At 39.3% G+C, this 21,965-nt stretch overlaps 1 protein-coding gene across 4 annotated transcripts in view; it reads right to left on the bottom strand.

Moving 5' to 3' along the window:
* Nucleotides 1-11,108: 11,108 nt before the first annotated feature.
* klhl17 (kelch-like family member 17) overlaps nt 11,109-21,965 on the bottom strand; it is a 19,486-nt gene continuing 8,629 nt past the window's right edge. For 3 of the 4 annotated variants that reach the window (XM_050063816.1, XM_050063815.1, XM_050063814.1), the window contains 8 exons: nt 20,693-20,809; nt 20,318-20,549; nt 18,581-18,725; nt 18,062-18,229; nt 17,273-17,361; nt 17,036-17,109; nt 16,715-16,896; nt 11,109-13,563 (listed from right to left, as the gene is read on the bottom strand). In XM_050063816.1, the coding sequence (XP_049919773.1) occupies nt 13,335-13,563; nt 16,715-16,896; nt 17,036-17,109; nt 17,273-17,361; nt 18,062-18,229; nt 18,581-18,725; nt 20,318-20,549; nt 20,693-20,809 (1,236 nt within the window). In that variant the 3' untranslated portion in view covers nt 11,109-13,334. The remainder of the gene's footprint in view (nt 13,564-16,714; nt 16,897-17,035; nt 17,110-17,272; nt 17,362-18,061; nt 18,230-18,580; nt 18,726-20,317; nt 20,550-20,692; nt 20,810-21,965) is intronic. The other variant, XM_050063817.1, reaches the window with a different exon arrangement.

Raw genomic sequence — 21,965 nt, forward strand, 5'->3', positions numbered from 1 at the left:
TGTACTGAGGGGTAAGTAGGCAGGGTGAGGGCTGTATAGTCAGACCGGTGAGAGTGTGTGTGCGTAAGAGGGGTGGAGTTTGGGGCTGTGTGTGTGTGTGTGTGTGTGTGTGTGTGTGTGTGGTGAATAATGAGTGGGAGTCACACCTTCTGTGAGTTGCCTCTGTCTGTTAAATCAATCCCAACAACAAAGACAGGGGGGCTCAGGGAGAAGTGTGCCGTTTCACACCTTCCAGGAGCCAAATGGAGCTTATTGTTGTGTGACCACTGCAATGAGTGGATGGTGTGTGTCAATCAAAAGGGACGATGGGAGCTTCCACTGGCATGCCTAGACATGAAAAATGCCTGCACACTCAAGTAGTCTATTTATTATTGGCCCACATACTTTAAACACATCAGTGTCATTATGAAACTTAAGAATCTGGGAAGTGTTACTTCATGCTTGTTTTTTTCTACTAATTTGTAAAGAAAACACACAGTAGATGTTAAAGATTGACAAAACATCACTGTGGTATTTTCACCAAGGAGGGAGGGGTGTATCAAGTATCACATTGTTTTTAAAACACTGTGAATATAAGATTTTCTGAGTCCCGTCTTACAGGGTTTCCAAGGTCATGGAAAACCTGGAAAAGTCATGAAACTTCACAATCTGATTTTCCAGGCCTGGAAAAGTTATGAATTGGTAAACAATCATCAAAGATTTTGGAAAAGTTATGTAGTTTTATTGTGTGAAATGAAAGTTTTTGTTATCGTAATCTTTCATGGATAAGCTTCCATGTGATGTAACATAACAGCATATGTGTTAAATGTTGGCTAGCTGCTAGCGTAGTGTAGCTCTCATATGTGCTGATGTATGATCTTTGATTTACCGTTAGCATCTTCGTTTCCTCTACATATTCCGTCAGTTAGCTGGAATATGTTCGAATAGAGATTGAATCTGATATATTTGAGTAATGCTGGGCAAGTGGAGCAAGACGCATAATGTTGTGACAGCGTGATTTAAAGTTTCCATACCAGTGCCCCACTTTGCGCTACTTTTAAACTGTAGGCTACTGCATGTTTGAAATGGAGTAATTGTCATGGGCAGCCTTGGGTGTTGAGTTGTCTGTCGGAACACCAATGTGCATTCTTGCTTGGCATTTGGAGTGGCAGTATATATACACATCTCGTTTATCCTAATTGTAACCTACATTTTTAGTAAGTCCTATTTGTTTATTTGCAAGGAGACAGTTCATAATAAATGTATCTACCAATATGATAAATTGTATTGAAAGGCTTACTGGGTATATTAATTTAAATTATATTTATGGGTTGTACTGAAAGGCTTAAAAGGCGTACAGTATGCCTGCATACTTATGTTGATGCATTGTTTTTCAGACTTGCATCCAAAAATGAGTTTATAATTAAATGCATTAAGAATACACTGATATTGCAGTTGGTTCCATTTTCCCTCGTGCTTTAAAGCCAATACCAGAATGATGTAAGTGCTTGTAAAGCAATATTACTTTATAAAGGACAATGTCTTGAGTGGTTTTAAGTTTTTCAAGTGAATATGAAAATAACTATTAAAGATTGGAGAAGCTTGCCATTTGATTTTCATACGACAGTTAACATTTGGTGTAAAGTATACTATACGGGTCTGCTCGTGTTTTATGTTGTGATATGGATCCTTGAAAAGGAAAATTTTTAGACATCTTTCCCATGGAAAAAGTGTGGGTAATATTTTCCTTTAGGTACTCATCTGTCAGTAGGATGGGAAAGGAGAATAGTTTAAACAGCATGTGTGTGTATTCAAAGGCTTTAATTTTCATAAGAGGTATATGCAAATATATGCTGTTTGCATAAACCCTTTGCCTTGTAAGGAGTTTGTTCCTGAATGAGATACCCACCACCTGAAAAATTAAACTCACTCTAACAAACCAGCCTAAAATAAACTTTGGTTGCTTTTTAGTAGTTGAAATCTCCCTCTGTATTTACATTTTCTTCCCAAGGGATGTACTGTATAATGGAACAGAACATTTATTTTGATAACACAGCCAACACTGTGTAAAGTCAGCAGCCGAGTCACCAGAGGAAAATGTTTGCATTGTACATTTTTGCAAACCATGGATATGTAGCATTTTTGCGTTTCACACGTAGCATATCAACATTTCTACAGTGATGTAGTTCAGATTACATATATATGAAAGCTGACATGTCATGGGGAACTGGAGGGGATGGTGGATGACGTGAAACAAACAACAACAAAAAAGACTTTTTTTTTAGCGAGACATCAGGGCAAACACCAAATGGGTGTTTTAAATAAAAACAGGGTCTTTTTTTCATGGTGCCAACATTGATTCATTCTTCTGTGTTGAATTTCTTGAAAAGTCAATCCTATGACAGAATCAAATTACACTTTATCTTTTACTTTTCCCTTTAGACCTTTTGGGAATTTCGTTCATAGGTTTTAGGCTGTGACACTCATGACTTACTGGAAAGCATGTAATTTTTCAGGTAGGTGTCCTTTAACGGACAGTGACAAGTGGTCTTATCAATCAGACGGAGGAGTCAAACCCTCATGATCATGTTGTGTTTGCTCATTAGTGAGATCATAGTCTGTGGTGAGCTGCTGAGGTCAGAATGAAACGTGTGCTGCTTGCTGTCAGCTATGGCCAACCTGTTCAGCCGGATCGTTAAAGCGGATCCACCTGAGGCAGAAACAGTCATTAGCTTGTGATAACAAACTATAGAGCAGTCGTTCTCACCTTCCAGCCTTCCAGATGCTGTATTATTGTTCTTTAGAACCCTGTTTGATGGGCCATGACAAGTTTTAATTTAATTGAAGAATTTAATCAAAGAAGAATACTGATTGATTGTGTGATAACTAAATACAGTATAAAACATCTTGGTAAATGACTGACAAGATGTAAAGATGACTAAAGAAAGTGTCTTTTATCACATCAGTAGATGAAGACAGATTAAATAGACATGTTTTTCTTAATCTTCCCTCCACTTCACTGAGTTAACGTCTGCCACTCACATGATTTCCATTGAGTAGGGTTTGTTATACATAAAGCAGAAGCACATTAGTTACCAACGTGTGAAACAGCTGACCTCCAACAAGTAGGGATATATTAGAGTAAAGGCATGGCCAACAAAAACACATTGTGACACATTAAATTTAACCCACTTTACCCTAATTGGCTTATTTGAATTTTCTAAAGAGGTCACAAATGTCTCTGTTGTCACCGATAAATTATCCTTCCTTGAGTGGATGTGATAGAAATGTAGCCATGACAGTCAATAATAAAAACAAGCCTAAACTGGTCATTTGGTCACATTGACTTATACCAAGAGCTATTCATTTATTTATTTATTTATTTTTTAATTTACTTCTCTATATAGTTGTTATATATGAATTTGGGGGATCTTGAATATCTGGACCAAAAAAATATTATGTCATACAGCTTAATTAAGATAGCACCTTATAGGGCAGATTTATACCTGTCAGTTTTGTACCAGATTTAGCTCCCTTGTGCAAAAAATGTTGAAATTCTTGGGAAAGACTTGCATCCTACCTGATGATTTTAATGTAGGTGAAAACTGGGTGATGTACCTGACATGAAATGTAACTGAAACTTGATTGATCTCACAGCAGAAAATCCCTGATTACCTCTTCCAGTTGGCAGGGTGCCTTAAGGAAATATGTGGAAGAAATGTGAGTCATCATGCTGGCTGCATGTATTGTCACGTTTATCTCCTGGCTTTTCCATGAAGATCCACAACCAGCGCTTTAATGGAAATAGAAATGATTACATAATTTTACAGTGATCACAATGTAATCAGTTCGATTACTCAGTAAAACGGTTTTCCAAATGAATTTATTTAAAAAAGATCAGGGCCAGGACAATAGTGATTCAGAGGATCCGTCTTAGTAAGGAGTCAGAGATACCATCCAAAATATTTTAAAAAATATTTGTTTTTTAATGGTCAGTTGTGAAGTGGGTGTTTTTCCCCATTCTGTGTCCATGTTTCATTTCTTTCCTAAAAAGAAATCCTCAGTGTTACCTAACATGGAAACTTTGGACTCTCCTGGATGACGCAATGATGTTATAGTTTATGTTATGGGCAAGAGTTTCAAGTATTTCAACTTTGTTTCTGAGAAATCATGTTTTCCATTTTCGCCTTGGGGTCCTTAAAGATGACCCTGGTTTAATTTGCGTTGTAAACTTTTTTATTAAGATGTTAAAAATTTCAATCAAAGAATACTGATTGAATTTGAGGTAACTTAATACAGTATAAAACATCTTGGTAAGTGACTGACAAGATGTAAAGATGACTAAAGAAAGTGTTGTTTATCACATCAGTAGATGAAGACAGATAAAATAGACAACATGTTTTCTTATCTTCCCTCCACTTCACTGAGTTATATCTGCCACTCACATGATTTCCATTGAGTAGGGTTTGTTTTACAGAATGTAGAAGCACATTAGTAAGCAACGTGTGAAACAGCTGACCTCCAACAAGTTGGGATATATTGGAGTAAAGGCATGGCCAACAAAAACACATTGTGACTTATAAAACTAATCCAATTTATCCCAAGTGGCTTATTTGAATTTTCTAAAGAGGTCAAAAATGTCTTTGTTGTCGCTGATAAATTATCTTTCCTTGAGTGAATGTGATAGAAATGTAGCCATGATAGCCAATGTTAAAAACAGCAAAAAACAAAAACACTGACTTATACCAAAATGGCTACTCACATTTCTTTTAACATATTTCCTTAACAAGTGAACAGTTATATAATAACTGTTCACTTGTTAACATTTCGATGTTAACTTGTTAACATGATGCCTGCATGCTTTACGGTGTGTACTTTGTAATAAGATTTTTTTTTAACTCTAATGTTGAAAGTTGTGACTTACACCAAGATTTCTACATTTTACATCAATAATGATAATAATAATCTTCTTTTGTCGTCTCTCCTTTCCTTGAAAATATAACCCCTCTCACCCTTGAAGGCAGCATCTAATTCTCTCTTGTGAGTTTTTTGTGTTTCTGTGCCAGCGACAGCATTATGGTGGTTTTCCATCCAACCGTCCTATTCTTGTAGACGTGATATCCTAAGAAGGCCTTGAGGGAATTTCCTCAAATTTAGTAAAACGTCTACTTGGACACAATGATGAACCAATTAAAATTTGATGGTCAAAGGTCACTGTTTCCTCATAAAACATGTTTTTGCCATAACTCAAGAATTCAGTTGCTTATTATCACAAAATTTCACACAAATGTCTAACAGGATAGATGACGAAGTGATGACATTTTACATTATATTCAAAAGTCCAAAGGTCAACTTCACTGTGTTCTGCAAAAACACTTTTCTGTTCATTATTCAACGTAATATTTAAGGAAATGAAAGGCAGACATTTGGTCAAATAATGAATTGTCAACACTAATCTTGGGTGCCCATCTTGAAACTGTGGTGATTGTGTAGATCTTCTGTGCTGCCAGGGTGAATATGTGTATGTGAGGTATAAGAGCTTTAGAATTTGTAGCCTCTTTGCAGCAGCGTCCATAACTAAAGCATTGTCTCCTGTCATGGCTACATGCAAGTCTGAACAGACTTGGATGTAAACTGCAACTCTACTGGTTGGCGGAAATTCTAGTTTTTTCTTATGCTGATGTTGTTACCCTAACCAACCTCACTCCTCATGCCTAAACCTAACCAGTCCAACTGATAAAGGCAATGAGTACTAGCCAATCACAGGGAGAGTAGAGCAGGTCTTACCTTTACCATTCTAGAAAAAAACTATTGGCACACCACTCTGGGGCCTATCTTAGGTCAAACTTTTTGCCCCACAAGTGGGAAAGGAAATTTGTCTTTCCATTTCTCAACCATCCAACAATTTGATTTCTGGTTTATGAGTCATAGGAAGTCTGTTGGTTTCAACTCCCTCCCCTTATACCCTTTCAATGACAGAATTCGAGGGGGCTGCATCTGACCAGTCTTGTACTTTCTGAAACCAGGGGTGAGAAGGCGGATGGGAAGTTCTCTTCAAAGCTGTATTTTTTTTTCCACACAACCACTAGCATCATTGTTTGTGCACAACCAATTGCAAAATCATGACTAACATTGGGGGACTATCTAAAAGTTTGCGAGGCTTTCCCCATTTTTATGTTAGTCTCTTCTATATAACACTTTTTGGACCATCTTTAAAGTGAGGCTATTTGGAAGTTGTTCCAATATCGATACCAATATTGCCTAAAATACTGGATCTGGTATCACAGGCACCAATTCCATACCACATGATTTATTCATAGCCTTGAAAGTAGTTTAACACCTGGGTAAAACAACAGTTTTCCCAGATTCAATTCTTCACTGTTGCTCTAAAACAATAAACTACGCAACAAGTTGTGTGGAACAGCCACTGGCAATTACTGTTTAAGAGTGGTGAAAGATTGATTTACGGTAAACAGTGTAATGTTGGCTGTTAGCAAAATGTCAAATGAGATCATAAAAGAAAGTCCTAAGCATTCATTCTCTGTCTTTATTTGTTAATGTTTTACAAAGGATTTAACCTGATCCATACCATGCAACAATGATAGCAATCATTTCACACCCATACATGGTTAGTAGTGTACAGCTTTTTGATTTTGTTAATGCATTGTCATCAGATTGATATTCGGTATTGGCTGATAATGCAGAAAGGGAAAAAATGGCATTGGAACGTCTTTATTCGGAGCAGCTTCAGAAGGTTTTGTAAGTCATGGTTCGACAATTCACATGGAATTTGATGAGCTAGCTTGTTTCAAGCAACCTTTAAGGACTCTAGTGTGGCTAGAGATTTCAGTATTAGCAGAAAATGTGCCTGTTGTTTGATTACTCACTTTGTGAGTAAGTGTATTACTGTAGATCCCACTCCTACAGATTTGTGTCACATTGGTCAACGGGAAGGGGAAATACCGGGTGCCTTGCCAAAAACAACACTATATCTAAAAGACAAACAGCCCATTCTTTTTTTTCCTCATTGCATTTCATATGGCGGTGCTCAGAGTTCCTGAATGAGCTATTTCCTCACAATAGCCCACATGGTTTAACATTAAAAATAAAGACATAGTTATTTAGTATGTTTTTCAGCCTGTGCCTATGACAGTATTGTATGTAATTGAGCCCCTTTCTTCTTAAATCAGACCATATGTAACTGTACCTACTGAATGTAAATTACACCCAGCTGGGTCTTCCTAAGTTTAAACTGACCATTTCATTTTCTTAGATGCATCACATCTGTTCAAAAGAGGAGACCTAAGTGCTGGTTTCATAATGTCATTCCCTCCATGTGTGGTGGGTTGAACTCTGGCTCTTCCCAAGAAGTCACTCGCTTGTGTTTATCCAGACTCAGTGGGTGAGAGCTGTGGTGCTAAAGTCACACCTCAGGCCACTAAAACGGAGTCTGGATATGAGGCCCCCAACATCAGGTGTCCAGTGGAGAATCTGACGTGCCAAAGTTCTCACACAGGACGACCATTAAGGAATCTTAATTGGAGCCTGGCCCTCTTTTGAAGGCAAGATCAGTCAAAGTCAGATGTACTATTTCAACTTCTCTGTTCAGTAGATCCCTGTTTTATGACACACCACAAGTTTATGATCATAGAAAACTAGTGAAAAGACCAAACGTAAGATTGATTTTATTTCGAGATAACAAATACAGATATGTACGCACAGTAAGAAAAGTGGGAGTCACACGTTGAGTTGATCTTGTCAGTTATACTATGGAAAACAACAGAGTCAGCAATTCTTCAGGTTGACAGTGTGGTGTTGTGACGTGATGTTAGACAAGGATTATCATTTCCTTGGAACTCTGAAATTCAACAGAAGCAGCCTATAACGCCTTAGGCACTTCATGTGGCACCTACGTAAAAGCAGCAAAGGTGTGTGAGCGATAGAGTAAGTAGAGCGAAGTGCATCCCCATTATTCAGTGAAGGGGAGCAAAGTAATGGTTTTGCTACCCCACTTTTTTTCTTTTTACAAATAAATTTATCAACATACAATCCTCACCATCAGCATCATCAATAATAAAGTTGGTTGAGTTTGTTGAGTTGGTTCGGTCCAATCCGAGAGAGGCAGACAAAGACAGCTTTTCCTCACAGCGCCAAAGTATGTGCGTTAACAAACAGCAAATTGTTAAGTTTAAGTTTAAGTTAAGTTTAAGTTTATTTACTTTATTAATCCCCCTGAGGAGAAATTCAAGGGTTAGGGGTTCAAGCGGTTGAAAGTGACTTATTTAGACTTCTTCAGACTACGCTGTTTTAGTTTCAGTTTTAATTAAACTTTGGATGGAAATATTTATTAATATGATGATGCATTGCTTGTTGTCTTTGTGTCATCCGCCCACTCTGTGCTTTGATTATTACCAGGGGCGGATGTAGTGATTTGGAGGCCTGGAGGCACAGGGAAAATCTGACATGATTTAATTTCACCCTTTCTCAAATTGGGAATGTTGTAAGGCTATTGGCAGCAGTAGAAGAGTACTGATTTATCTTCGCTAGGCCAATATCAACTGCTTTTAGTGGTTGACAGATAGATTAGTGGGGCTCTAGTTGTGATGACTATCAATGTTCAGTTTATGACTGGTAGTTTAGGGTCTACTTACTGTGTGATTCTAACAAACAGCTGTTTTTTTGTGTTCAGCACATGATGATTTTTTAAACTTTTCCTTAGCCACCTTCCATAAATTTAATTTTCCTATATTTTGGTTTTGCACTGATTTAAAAATGTACCATCTAGCACCTTTTCTTTGCTTTCCATTACCTTGAAAATCTTCTCAAAATGGTTTTTGCAAGGATTGTCAAACCTCTTTCTAAGCTGACACATGATATTTATTGATACTGTAATCAAAATTACTCACTTGTGTAGCTTCCTTTTAAATTGTGTTCTACAGTAGTTGCTTCGCGTCACGTTCTATTGTGCCGTTAAGTGTTACTCTTATTTAGTCCACCCTCTGTAGGTCTGCCGTCAGACACACCCCTTGTTCTTGTCTGTACTTGAGCATAAAAGCCTTCCAAGTTATTTCTACTTACACTCCCGTGAGCTGCACAGTCATAAATAGTTTTGATGGGGTTGAGACATTTTCCATTTCAGGCCCGGTCTTATCTGAAGTGGTCAGTGAAAAAGTGTATGGCCTCTCACAGTAGGTGTAGTGGTCCAGTTGACACGTCAGTCCTTCCACAGAGGGTGACAGCATCTCCATGGCCTGATAAGGGCTGTGCAGAGGCTGACACCAGGGGAAAGAGGAGAGGCTGCAGTGGCAGGAATGCTAAGAGACATTTATGCAGACAGGTTGTAAACTCATTAGTATCTTCACTGTAGTGGAGATGAGTCACAGTTTCAACAATCAGAGACATGCAAAGACAATAGTCCGTGCATACCTGTATATCCAAACACATGCATACTTTTCCCACAATATTTTCATCTTTTCAGTCCTATTTTTGTGATGTTATACATGTTAATAACAGATTATATATTTGGACAATGAAGAAGTGTTTGATTTGTTTTGTTTTTTATATTAATTGTTTTTAAGTTTCATGTTATCTCATAAAAAAACTGTTAAATAATGAAATACATAATTAAGAGCATCAACTAAACTCACCAATATATTTTCATCACTCTCATAACAGACAGAAAACATAAAATGATAAAGCGTAGTTTGACATTTTGGGAAATACACTTATTTGCTTTCTTGCTGAGAGTTAGATGAGAAGATCGATACCACTCTCATATTTACAACCTTGGTGGGCTTCAGAGGTGCCAGTGGGTGGATTTTGTTACCTTCAGACAGCCAGGCTAGCTAGTACCCCATGTTTCCAGTGTTTTCACCGACATTTGGCTGCTGGCTGTAGCTTAATATTTATCTTAAAGACGTGAGAGAGGTGTCAATCTCTTCATCTAGCTCTTAGCAGTAAAACAAGTAACCATATTAAGTAATCCTTTAGAGGTCTGAAAATTGGAAACATTTCTCATCGTTCATCTGACACTGTAAATTGTGTTTAGAATTTCTCACCTTTAATTTTCAGTTTCTGCAACCATTAAACATGTTTTTGTTTTTGCAGTCAAACACCACAAGTATAGCAAAGCTCCAAACACACGTGCACAGATGTGTCTCCTGGTGTCCTAAATAGAAAATACTGCTCAGCCAGCTGTATGTGCACGTATAGCCATTCTTCCTCCCATTCAAAGCTGTCAGTGCTTTGCATTGTGCTTTAGGGCTGTGTATTGGCAAGAATCTGGTGATGCAATGTGTATCATATTGCAGGGGTTATGGTGCAGTATATTGTGATATATTGTAAGACTGTAAGCAAAGCGTTTTATTACATTTTTTGAAATCAGATTTTAGAAAAACTGTTAGTATAAGGAACACGCCAACATATGCATAAAATCTGAGTAAAAAAAAGTTGACTTTTTATGCAGTCAGAACGGTGGGATCTGCATTTGTATTTATCACAGTCCCTGTCACACGCTAGTTGTTACTTTGGATTGGAGGAATCAAATGGCTGAAGATAGATTACAACACTGAAGGATCGAGCAGTCGGGTTTAAACATGACACATACTGCCATAAATCCTGCATGTGAACTATTAAAACAAATACAGTGATTTTAAGAATCAGTACAGTATCACAAAACATAATATTGTGATACTCAACTCTGTCTGTATTACTGTTCACTCCTATTGTGTATATTTGGCCTGTGTTTCCATGCGTTTTCAGAGAGTGGGAGTTGATAGGTTTGAGTGCATGCAGAGGCAGCCACAGGTGTGAATGCCATGTGACTGAGGTCAAGAAGGGTAAAGTGAGTGTTCAGCTGTCCGCTTGGATCACTATGAAAGAGGAGTATGCTGGGAGGGCACCAAGCAACAGCCTAGCAACAAACAGTGCTAGCAACACAACTGAATGTGTTTGTGTTTGTTTGTATGTGTTTTCACTGGGCATTTAGCTGCTTCTCTGATCCAGAGTGGAATATAGTGAGTACAGTGAGACACTTTAGCAGTTGCAGGGATAAAACCTGCAGGATATGTTTAAGATTTTGTCCCACCCATTGTGTGTACATGTGTTCAAACACGTCCAGGCAGTTATCACATCTGAAAACATCTTTATTTTATTTTTTACATTGTATTGCTCCATTTCGCAATAGTGCAAAATTCAATATTTTAAAGTTTCTCATAAATAACAAACATATCATAAATAAACAAATATCACCACATTGAACACAAACTAAAATAAAAAAAAAAGCTACAGTCACATTGAAATTGCACAAACGGATTTAAGATAAGCAACTTTTGTATTTACAGTTAAATCAGCAGAATTGAGGCCAAAGTCTTGTGTGGTTTTGTGTGCCTTTCTCTTAAAGTCCGGCCCTGACTCACAGCGGCTTTACAGAATAACAGCATCTCCATAAGACCATCACAGCCCCTATTCTACTGGGTCCGCTCTAACAAATGAAAAGTAAGGTAGTTTCAGATAAACACAACTGGATCAACGAAATCCTTCAAAAAAAAGGAGGAAAAAAAAGGCAACTTCTCAGAAGTCTGAAATAGTATCACTGCGCTACACATGAACTGAACTGAACCCAGGTGTTAACTGAGTCAAGAGGACTCAAAGTAATCCATTTATATCAAACAACGCAAGTTCAGCGGTGACATTCCTACGTCACCCTCCACACGTTCTATAGCCAGTATATTTGTAGTTAATTTTACAGCTGTTTTTAGTTGCAACAGAGTTGGATCCATTTCAACAATGAGGTAATATAACAAGACACCACACTTGATTATGTACGGAAGGAAATATGACAGCACCAAGTGTCAACAGCATTACTCATTAGTGTCAAGTGTTGATATACAGTAGGTAAACTAGTACTTGCTGCTTTAATGTCATTTTAAACTGTAATGTGTCCACGGAGTATATCCACCTTCATGTCCACTACATAGGATTAAAGACAATTCAGAGTCCTTTCATTGTCTGGTCAACAGGTTTGCAAGCAAGTAACGCCTTTTGCACAAATGTAGCAGACATAAGGTACAGTTTCATGGGAGATCATGCTTGTGGCAGTGAAGAAACATTAAGAAATGTAAATGAAATGCTGCATATCAAATGCAACAATCAGTCCTCATAACCAGGAGACTGATACCGCTTTCACACTTGGACATTCTCTTTGTCATTTCTATTGATGATATGCGCATCACACAACTAAATAAATATATTAAAAACACTCTTAAATAGGCATATGTCTGATCTGTTTCCTTCTCTAAGCATCTTTAAAACAGAATATATTAGAATTTATACATTTTTATAAATACATTTAGTTCAACATAATTCTTCTGTGTTTATAAAAAAAAAAAAAGGATTTAAACTCATATACAGTTCTGAGGGCCTAACGTCTCTATGTCGTCAGTGTCCATGCTGAATTGCAGTGTGGGAAGGGTTTATAACATTGCCTCTTACTGCCACCTAGTGTGGCTTAGCAGCACTACAACATTTTATCCTCCTGTTGGGAGTCGATGCCAATACGTAAACATGCATGGTACACCCAGTAAAAAGCTACATTCCAAAAGTAAAATCATTCAGTTTCTCTTTTTTGTACATTATTGCAAAAAATCCTGACATCAAAAGAAAAAATCTTGCAGAGGACAACATCAAACCAAAAACATTTACATTTCACATGACAGAATTAAGTGCCCACCACGTTTCACGAGGAGTGTGTCAAACACTGGAGTGGTGGGAAAAAAAGTGGAGCTTGAGGAAAGATCGGTCACTGTTTACAACATCGGGATCATCTTTGTACTCTTGAGGAGAGTGGGAGCTGGTGTCTGTATGGTGGAGCTGTACAGTGGAGTTTCAGGCTTCCAGAACAGATACAGTGCAGTCCAGAAGTAATGGCAAACTTGGTAAGGACCAGCCAGATTGGTTTGACCACAAAATAAAAATCTTGGTGGATTTTTCATAAATCATCTTGTGTCCTTAACTGTTCATGAAAAAATAATAGCTGTGTGTTGAACATGTCTTTTGTACATTAACAATTTTTTAAAAAATTGCCTTGATTTTTAGTTCACGACTCATGTTGTATATTTTCTTAAACTACGGCGAACCTATAACAAGAGAGCCACTAATTCTGGAGGGTACTGCGTATTAACCAAGCCAGGAGCCTTAGCCACACCTCCCCTCTTTCTCTTCTCCCCCCTCAGTCCCATTACCTGTCCACTCCCGTCCTCCTACTCCCTGTGTCAAACCGAGCAGTTGCGTCTCTTCCCAGAGCCAGTCTGGGCTGTAGCAGCAGAGGCTGAGGTCAGCCAAGCGGTGACCCCGTGTCAAAGGCTGGTGGAGGAAACCGAGAGGGTGGGTGAGGAGGGTGGTGGGAAGTTCAGTAACTCCAGCACAGCCACCCCCACACTGCTGCGCCGTGTGAACATGCAGGAGGCCGCGACCCATTTGTTGCTGCGTGGGTTGTACTTCTCGATAGAGTTGAGACTGGAGCTGCCATCGTTACCTCCCACTGCGTATAACCAGCCATCCATAGCCACCAGGTCATGGGTGCTCCTGGAAGGAGAAGAAACATATAATTCAGTATAGAAATTTCACATGCACTGTGCAGCCATATTTTTAACACACCACATCAGGATTCAGTTTTGTGGCTCTTAATAGGAAAGAATAATAATCTCTATGCATTCTGTTCACTTTAGCGAACTAGATTCATTACAAAGTGCCGATAGACTCGAGTGCCTGTTAATTTACAGAGGACAAAGTGTGGGATTTGTGTTACCTTCATAAAATGTAAGCAAGACTGCATGAACATTATTAATGATTGAGTAAAAAAAGTGAAGGATGACAAAAGAGATGTGAGACATACAGATGACACAATTACTGAGATATTCATTGATATCGCAGTGATGAATACTGAACACAGTGATCCACAGTTTGAGGACACCAAGAGCGTGACTAAAACTTCATATAATTATTCGTTGAAGTAGTACACCAGTGGAAATATTAATGGTTTGTTGGGACAGTAAAAAAAGACAACGTATCTTTTTCTGCCATCAAAAAGAATTCAATCCAAACAAGATTTACTACCTCATGTTTGTATGCCTCCAACCAGTCAATCTGCAGTTTACATTTATGTCTGTCCAAACACATATATGTAGTGAAGACCTTTATTAAATTCCTTAAAAGAATTACGTGTATTTTTTGGCAAAACATGATGCCTCACACACATCTTCCAGCCGACAGCACAAAAGATCTGTAAAATCACCAAAGTTTAAGGTCAACACCCAAAATTAGTACCACCAAATTAGTGTCTGACCAAATGTCTCCCCTTCTGTTCCTGAGTTTTGATGTTGAGTAATGGCCAGAAAAGGTTTTTTTTTTTTTGCAAAACATTATGATGTCACAGTGAAGTTGACCTTTAACCTTTTGGTTTAAAAATATCATCACTCGATAATTTTATACTATTAGACATCTGTGCAAAATGTTGAAAATTTTGTCATAATAAGCATATGAATTCTTGAGTTATGGCCAAAAACATGTCTTGCAAAGTCACAGTGACCTTGACCTTTGATCACCAACTTGTAATGAGTTCATCCTTGAGTCCAAGAGGACATTTGTGCCAAAAAGAAATTACTGTTCCTGAGATATCGAGTTCACCAGAATGGGATGTACGGACAACCTGAAAACATATTGCCTCCAGCCTCTTGAGTGTTGATTTTCACAAGTTCTGATCATTATCACAATATAGTGAAACGATTTGGGCCAAGTCAATATTTCTACAATATTTTTACATTGACACGTGTCAGATTGTTGAGGAGAATTATATATTAGTGGGAATACAGCGTGATGTTTTGGACTGTGTAAATGGAGTCTCTCAGCAACTGGATAAGAAAAGCACTCAAAGCCACACAGCTGATTAACACATGAGTTATTCATGGGGCTGCATAGTCAACTGTTGTCAGGTTTCCCTGCTCCTACAGTATACTGACTCACAGACAAAGTGAGTCTCAGTGTGTGAGTGTGTGTGTGGGTGTGTGTGCGTGTCTAGGAGCCTGGGGAACAAGTGAATCTGCTGATGTGTCCTCGAAACCAAGACTGCTACATCTCTTAATCTCCCTCCCTGATGCCGATCTTGTATCAATACGATGCTGTGAGTGTGTGCATGCACGTCTGCTTTGATAGTCACCCGCAGGACAAGTTTCATCTTCTGAGAAATAAGAAAGAGCTGACTGTTGTGGAAAATAGGTCATTTGATGTTTATGCCGTAAGAAGGTTTAGGCGTTAAGAAAGACATCCAAATGCCCCAAATCCGACGCCTTGAAGAGTAAAGATTTTCCACGGAGCAAAATAATTGCAGCAGTTACATCCTTTTGACAAGCTCCACAGAGACAGCTTTGTTCTGTAGCTTTTCAAAAGAGATTTTATCTTCTACTTAGTTTAAGGCAAAACTGAGGGTACAGCAATGTTTCTAATAACAGACAAGTTCATCCCCCACCGCCCTCACCAAGGTGTCACATGTTTGTTAAGAAGCATGAAAAGGAGGATACAAGCTGGACAGGCCTTAAGAAAAATGTTCAGTGCATTTGAGGCCAGTGCATTTCATTACTGTGAGTTGAACCTGTGCAGCTGGAGAAATAGGACCAGGTCATCCTGATGGTTCAGTTGGCTAAGGTGTGTCTTGTTTAATTATATTTCCTGGATCCATCCCAGGTCCTTTGTCATAATGTCAACTCCTCTCCCATCTTTTTTTATTGACTCTGTCTGTGTCTCTCTCACATATGTAGGACTGAAAACGGGCCTCCTCATTTTCTTTTAAACTTCATAAAAGGCATCTCTTCCTTTGATATTATAGGAAGGAAGACATTTGGCTGCAAGCTGCTTCCTTACTTGCCTTGGTGGCTCTTGTCTCTGACATCTTACAAAGGGGGTCTTCAAGGTCAAACATTTATCTCTGCAGTGCATATGTGCATAATGACAGCTGCTCACCGAAGTGACAGTCTTTGAAATTGCACAGTCTTTGCTGTATTTCCTGACAGGTCTAATGACTAGTGGAGAGGCACAAGTATTGATATGCAAACAGTTGTTTAAGGGCGTGTTAACATCTTTATGGCAAACTGTAGGAGTGAAAATGAGGCCAGTGCATGTGCGTCCAGCACCACAATGATCATGATTTAGCATTTTATCCCTGCTGGCACCAGATGTGATAAATGACATTAGAAAGAAGTTGAACTCTCACCTCGAACAAATGTTAGATTTCTGCCAGAATGAAAATCGAGTTGACGATATTTTCAATATCTAAAGACATTAGAATTTCATGTTGTGTGGACATTAAGACTATGATGTTTTGCAGATGTTGGGTTTTGTTCTCCATGTTGGATTTTGTTTATTAAACAACTTAAAACCAACTACTACTACTGTACTTTACATCAATGTGATCTTGGCGTTAGAGGTGCTGACAATGAATTTTGTCACATGACGTCACTACATAAATTCAACTAAATATCATAGTCAAAAGACGTTGATGGCCCAGCTGGGATAAAACTGAATTAGGCGTACACATAGCTTTATAAGTCTAATGAAAATATGCATATGCATATTTCTGCTGTTGTGCTAACACACAATTTAAGTCATGAATCTACACAGCTTAATGCATCTGGCCCCAGGACTTGATCATTTGTACCAATATGAATTCTGGGTTCACACTAACCTGCGTATGTTCATGGGGGCCACTCCCTCCCAGGTGTTGGACTTAGGGTTGAACCGCTCCACAGAGTTCAGGCAGCTGGTGCCGTCATTGCCTCCAGCAACATACAGCATGCCGTCCAGCACGGCTACGCCAGCACTGCTACGCCGACTCAGCATGTTGGCAATGGCTGTCCATGTGTTGCTCTGTTCATTACATAGAGAGACTGAGCGTTGGTCACATGTTCATAGATATATCCGTAGTGTACACTATTGTCTCCATATTCAGTTGATCTTGGTGACAACCAAGTTACTTTGATAATAAATTTAACAGTATGCAGTTTACCTGGGGGTCATATTTCTCCACTGTTGCGAGATGTGAGGAGCTGTCATAACCTCCCACTGCATACAAGCTGCCATCTGGAGGGGAAAAGGGAGTATTCACTCAGAATGTAAATATTAGCAGTCAAACACCAAGGTGGCAACTCCCTCTAGATTTCAGATATTAAAATGCAGACAGTGAAACGTAGACACATAGTAGAAAAGCGTGTTCATGAAACTGTATTTACTGGCAAGTTCCTACCCAGAGTTGCTACTCGCACATATCTCCTACGGGTGCTCATGGCAGCAATCGAGGTCCATGTACTGGTCAGAGGGTCATAACGCTCTGCACTGGAAAAGAAGAAACAGAGTTACCCGCAAGTTAGTATCGCCCTGGTTCCTTTGGGGAGAATAAATAAAGGGGAATTGTCCATTGTAATTTGAATTATTGCAGAAAATAAGCTCTGTGGCAAACAAACGTTAATGACACTGAGATGTTTTGTTCAGTGAGATTATCTTCACAAATGAACACCACTTTTATGATTGTTGAGGCATAAATGCAATCACCAGGGGTAAAAAGCTAATGGCTAATCTGTGTCCTCGTCAACCTCTGTTGGCCATTTGTTAGCAACTGCCTCTTTTAAGACATGTAAAAGCTTCAAAATTCATGAGTGGAATATTTACTGGTATATTTTATGTCGTAAACAAAAAGTTAAAATATCTTAAGTTTGTGTACACTACAGACCTTATTTCAGGCATTTAACCAAAACCCATTAAAAAAACCCCACTGACTTTAAGACGAGGGAACCAGGAGTGCAAAAATGCAAACTCATTTCTGGGTTTCAGGACTCAATACTGCAGCATTCTATATGATGACACAAAAAGACTGCCCTATTTACTGTAGACCAACTGTCTTTGAGCCCTGGCCTTGAAAACAGCATCAAGACAACACTCAAAAAAAAAACTGCAACAAGATACAACAATGTAGCAAATCTAGCTTATGAGTACCAAGAAATTGAGCATTCATCACCAAAAGTTAGTCTGTCTCTACCTATTGAGGCAGGAAGCTCCATCATAACCTCCAGCAGCGTACAATAGGCCATGCAGAACTGCTACACCCAAACAGCTCCGCCGTGTGCCCATGGAAACTTCAGGCTGCCAGGAGTTAGTGATGGGGTCGTAGGACTCCACGGTTGCGAGGTCTGAGGTGCCATCATACCTGAAGAGACATGCATATGAATAAAATTAATTTAAAAAAAAAAAAAGGATTTTTGATCATTTTGAAATGGAAGCACGTCTGGAGTGATCTCCTCTATGAATGTAGTAGAAAAAGAGTCAAGTTTAAAAGGCATTTTGCATTAAGGAAACCACTTAACTTATCAGGAGCGCAGGGAGAAAGCTGTTTTTACATAACCATCACTCAGGATCATTTTACCTGTAAATCATTCATGTGTTCACCGACCAAAGCCTCCTCTTTAGGAGTCAGGTTTAGATCACATGACTAAGTGGAGTGTGGAGTGGATTAACGAGTTTTGAGTCAAAGGTCAACACTATAATTCTCATCAATTACCCTCCAACAGCATAAAGTCTGTTCCCAATGGCTGCCACGCCCACTCGTGCCCGCCGAGTGGACATTGACGCCACCATGTGCCAGCGATCAGTCCTGGTGTCATACGCCTCGCAGTCTCCATGGATGGCAAACAGACTGCCACCACCTGCAGACACACACAAACAGAGAAAATGCTTTGCAGTCAAGCAATAAAAGTTAAAATGAAAAGCTAATACTTTAAAGAACAGTGACTTTAGTCAATGTTTGCCAAAATTTTGGCGGAATTCTTCCAAGTTGTTGGGTTTTGGGATGATTTTGGCTGAGACCTGGGTTCACTTATTGTGGTTCTCTAATGGTTAAATAATGAACTGTAATTGAAGTTACATGGTTTAGTTCAGAATTTTGAAGCTGTGCGAGGCTACAGCGACAAAATATTGTTAAATAAATTACATATCACAATGTTTTATTTTAAACTAAACTAAAAGAAAATTCTATGACCTCTAAATAAAAGAAACATATACCAATCTGGATAAAATAAAAATCCAGAAAGTTCATTGTTCATTTCTGTTCATTTTAGCTTTAACAGTCAAGAGAGTTTAAACCAATGTTTGACTTTACTGCAGTGCACCCATGAGGACCTGGAAAACATTTTCATTATTATGACAGCTATAAATCCTGTATATAATTACAAGCAATATCTAGGGTTGGGTACTGTTTCCAATTTTATCGATTCTGATTCTGCTTATTAAATCCGGTTCTTATTGAATCTTGGTTTCAATTCCAACACATTTTGGAGAGAAAAAAGAACAGATATTTGAGGAACAAAAAGTGGCCCACCTTTGTTCTTGAAGAGACTCAACCGTAGCAAAGGGATGTGACCACTTTACCACAAACCTTGTCACCACTCTGTGATATGAATCCACTGTCTCCTTGCTCATCTTCCCCTTCATGGATTTAGTGACAGGAGTTATTGTAATGTTACTATGGGGGGGTCTCTGGGGATGAACCGGAGGTGGTGGGGTGCTCTCTGAACTCATATCTAAGACGAATATGTATATTATGATAATGTAATTTAAGACATAATTTGTTAACCTTTAATACAAAATGTCAGCTCATCTGTAATTTGTACCAGAGTGTGACACATTGCTACTGTTAACGCTGTTAACTGTTAACGCTGTATCTGGGGCGTTATTGTGGCTGGGAGACCACAACACATCGAGCAGAGCACGATGCATTCCTTCAGATTCACACCGTGCTGAAGTAAATGCTTGGTCATATTGGAGATGCTTCCTCACTTGCACAAAATGTCCTTATCTGCAGGTGTTGCATTTTGGTGTTGTTATCTTTCTTTAGTGAAGCTAGGCTAAACTTTAGGGCTTCCTGAGGTTAGCTATGGTCCAGGATGTAAGCAGAAGTGTTTCTTATCGCATATTTTTGTGGCGTACTGCATAACAAATGATGTAGCGTGAGATTTGCATAGCAGGTCCTGGCAGATAACTGCAACTTCTATGGACTGTTAAATGCTCACTGCAGTTCACTCTGGAGCGAGACTGAAATATGCAAAAGTTAGGAACCAATAAGCAGAATCGAAATACACGTGTCTTTTCTCAGAAATTTGGATACCCAACCCCAACAATATCTTGTCTTATATAATTATATCAGTATTTTTATCTCCCAGCTGTGAACATGCTGATGTTTGCAGTGACATCACAAGCTAAAGTTTATTGAAGTGCGGCCTATGTGTACCCTAGTGGGTACCTTCAGGGGCACACTGACCAACGGCGAAGAGCACAGGGCTGGCGCCCTCACAGCGTCGTGGACGCGTCCTGCTGTTGCTGAGGACTCCCCTCTGCTCAGGCATCAAGTGGTACTTGAGAGCCTCGATCAGGAGGTCCTTGCACTCTGAGTGGTGTCGCACCAGCAGCTCTGTATCCACGTTGCTCATCAGAAAGTCTCGCTTCAGCAGTGGCAGCCGCACACACTTCATCAGCTAACGGGGGCAGAGCAGTGGTGGGTGGTGTGTTAGCATCAGGAGAGGGGAATGGAGAAAATGTGATGGAGATGTGTTTTTATACATAGTCGAACTAAAAACACATTGCGTGTGGCAAAATAAGATATGTAAGAGAGTCTTACCCAGGGTACATGTTGCCTGCGTCCATCTATATCATGTTTCACCCAGCTCAACACAGCTCGGTATACTTCCTCTTCAGATGGCACGTTGAGATTGTCACTGGAGATCAAGTCTAGCACCTTGATGGGCAAGACAAAGGAGATGGGTGTAGACACTTTATCATTTACAAGAGCAGTTGTCTCAAATTCAAACTCACAGCACCTTTATTCAACTGTGACCATCAGAGAAGTGTTTGAAAAATAGAAACCGTGACATTAAAATCTTCCTGATCAAGCATGTCAACACACAGGAAGTGAATTGCGTTGGCCACAGACAATACTAGTTCCTGCATGTTGTACCTGACTTTGTCTGCTTAACTGTTGCCTCTCGTCTCTCTACCTTAATGTGTTGTAGTTTATCCAGACTGATATTTGAAAGGGATGGGCAGCGCACTGTTTTGTCTCATCAAATAGCATCACTTAATTCAAAATAAAGTGAAACAAAATCATGTCAGGAACCATTTAACATTCACACATAAATGCTTGTGTATTCTAATAAGGTCAGTAAGTGTGTAGTGGTGCTGCGATATATCTGAATTACCACTACGTCCGTGTGTATGCCTGTGTGTGTGTGTGTGTGTGTGTGTGTGTGTGTGGCTCAACGAGTGCTGCAGTCTGAGTGGCTGACTGGCGCTGTTCCCAGATGAACCCAAAGCTGGCAGAGCTGGGTGGGGCCAGAGCGGCCAGCTGCTGCAGCTGTCTTGCCTGGCCAGATCAGGGCAACAGTTAGCAGCCTCCCAGGAACAGGCTGCACTAATCCACAGCCACACAGAGAAATAGTGCCACTGGTGCTGCTACCGCCCCGCCCTGCAGTCTCCCTTAGCTCTGCATGTGCACGCTGCATCACATTACCTCAAACAAGTGTGTGTGTGTGTGTGTGTGTGTGTGTGTGTGTGTGTGTGTGTAGAGGAGATTGGGTTCATCGTCTTTGTAGTATAGCAGCAGAAATGAGTGATTTATGAATGAAAATTGAGTTTCTGCTGCATCAGAGTGCTTAGGATATCTTTATACACTACACACAGTAAATTAGGATGCATTCCTAATTTACTGTGTGGTCCTACTTAAGGAGGTCTTTCCTTTAGTTAACACTCATATATTAGATATGATCAATATATCCTTATTAGCAGGCTATGTACCACAGTCTTTTAAGGTAGCTGTAATTAAACCTCTACTAAAAAAGCCCACCCTGGATCCAGAGGTGTTAGCCAACTATAGACCAATATCTAATCTTCCCTTT

This window comes from Epinephelus moara, chromosome 16 (genome assembly GCF_006386435.1).
Source record: "Epinephelus moara isolate mb chromosome 16, YSFRI_EMoa_1.0, whole genome shotgun sequence".
NCBI classification, from domain to species: Eukaryota; Metazoa; Chordata; class Actinopteri; order Perciformes; family Serranidae; genus Epinephelus; species Epinephelus moara.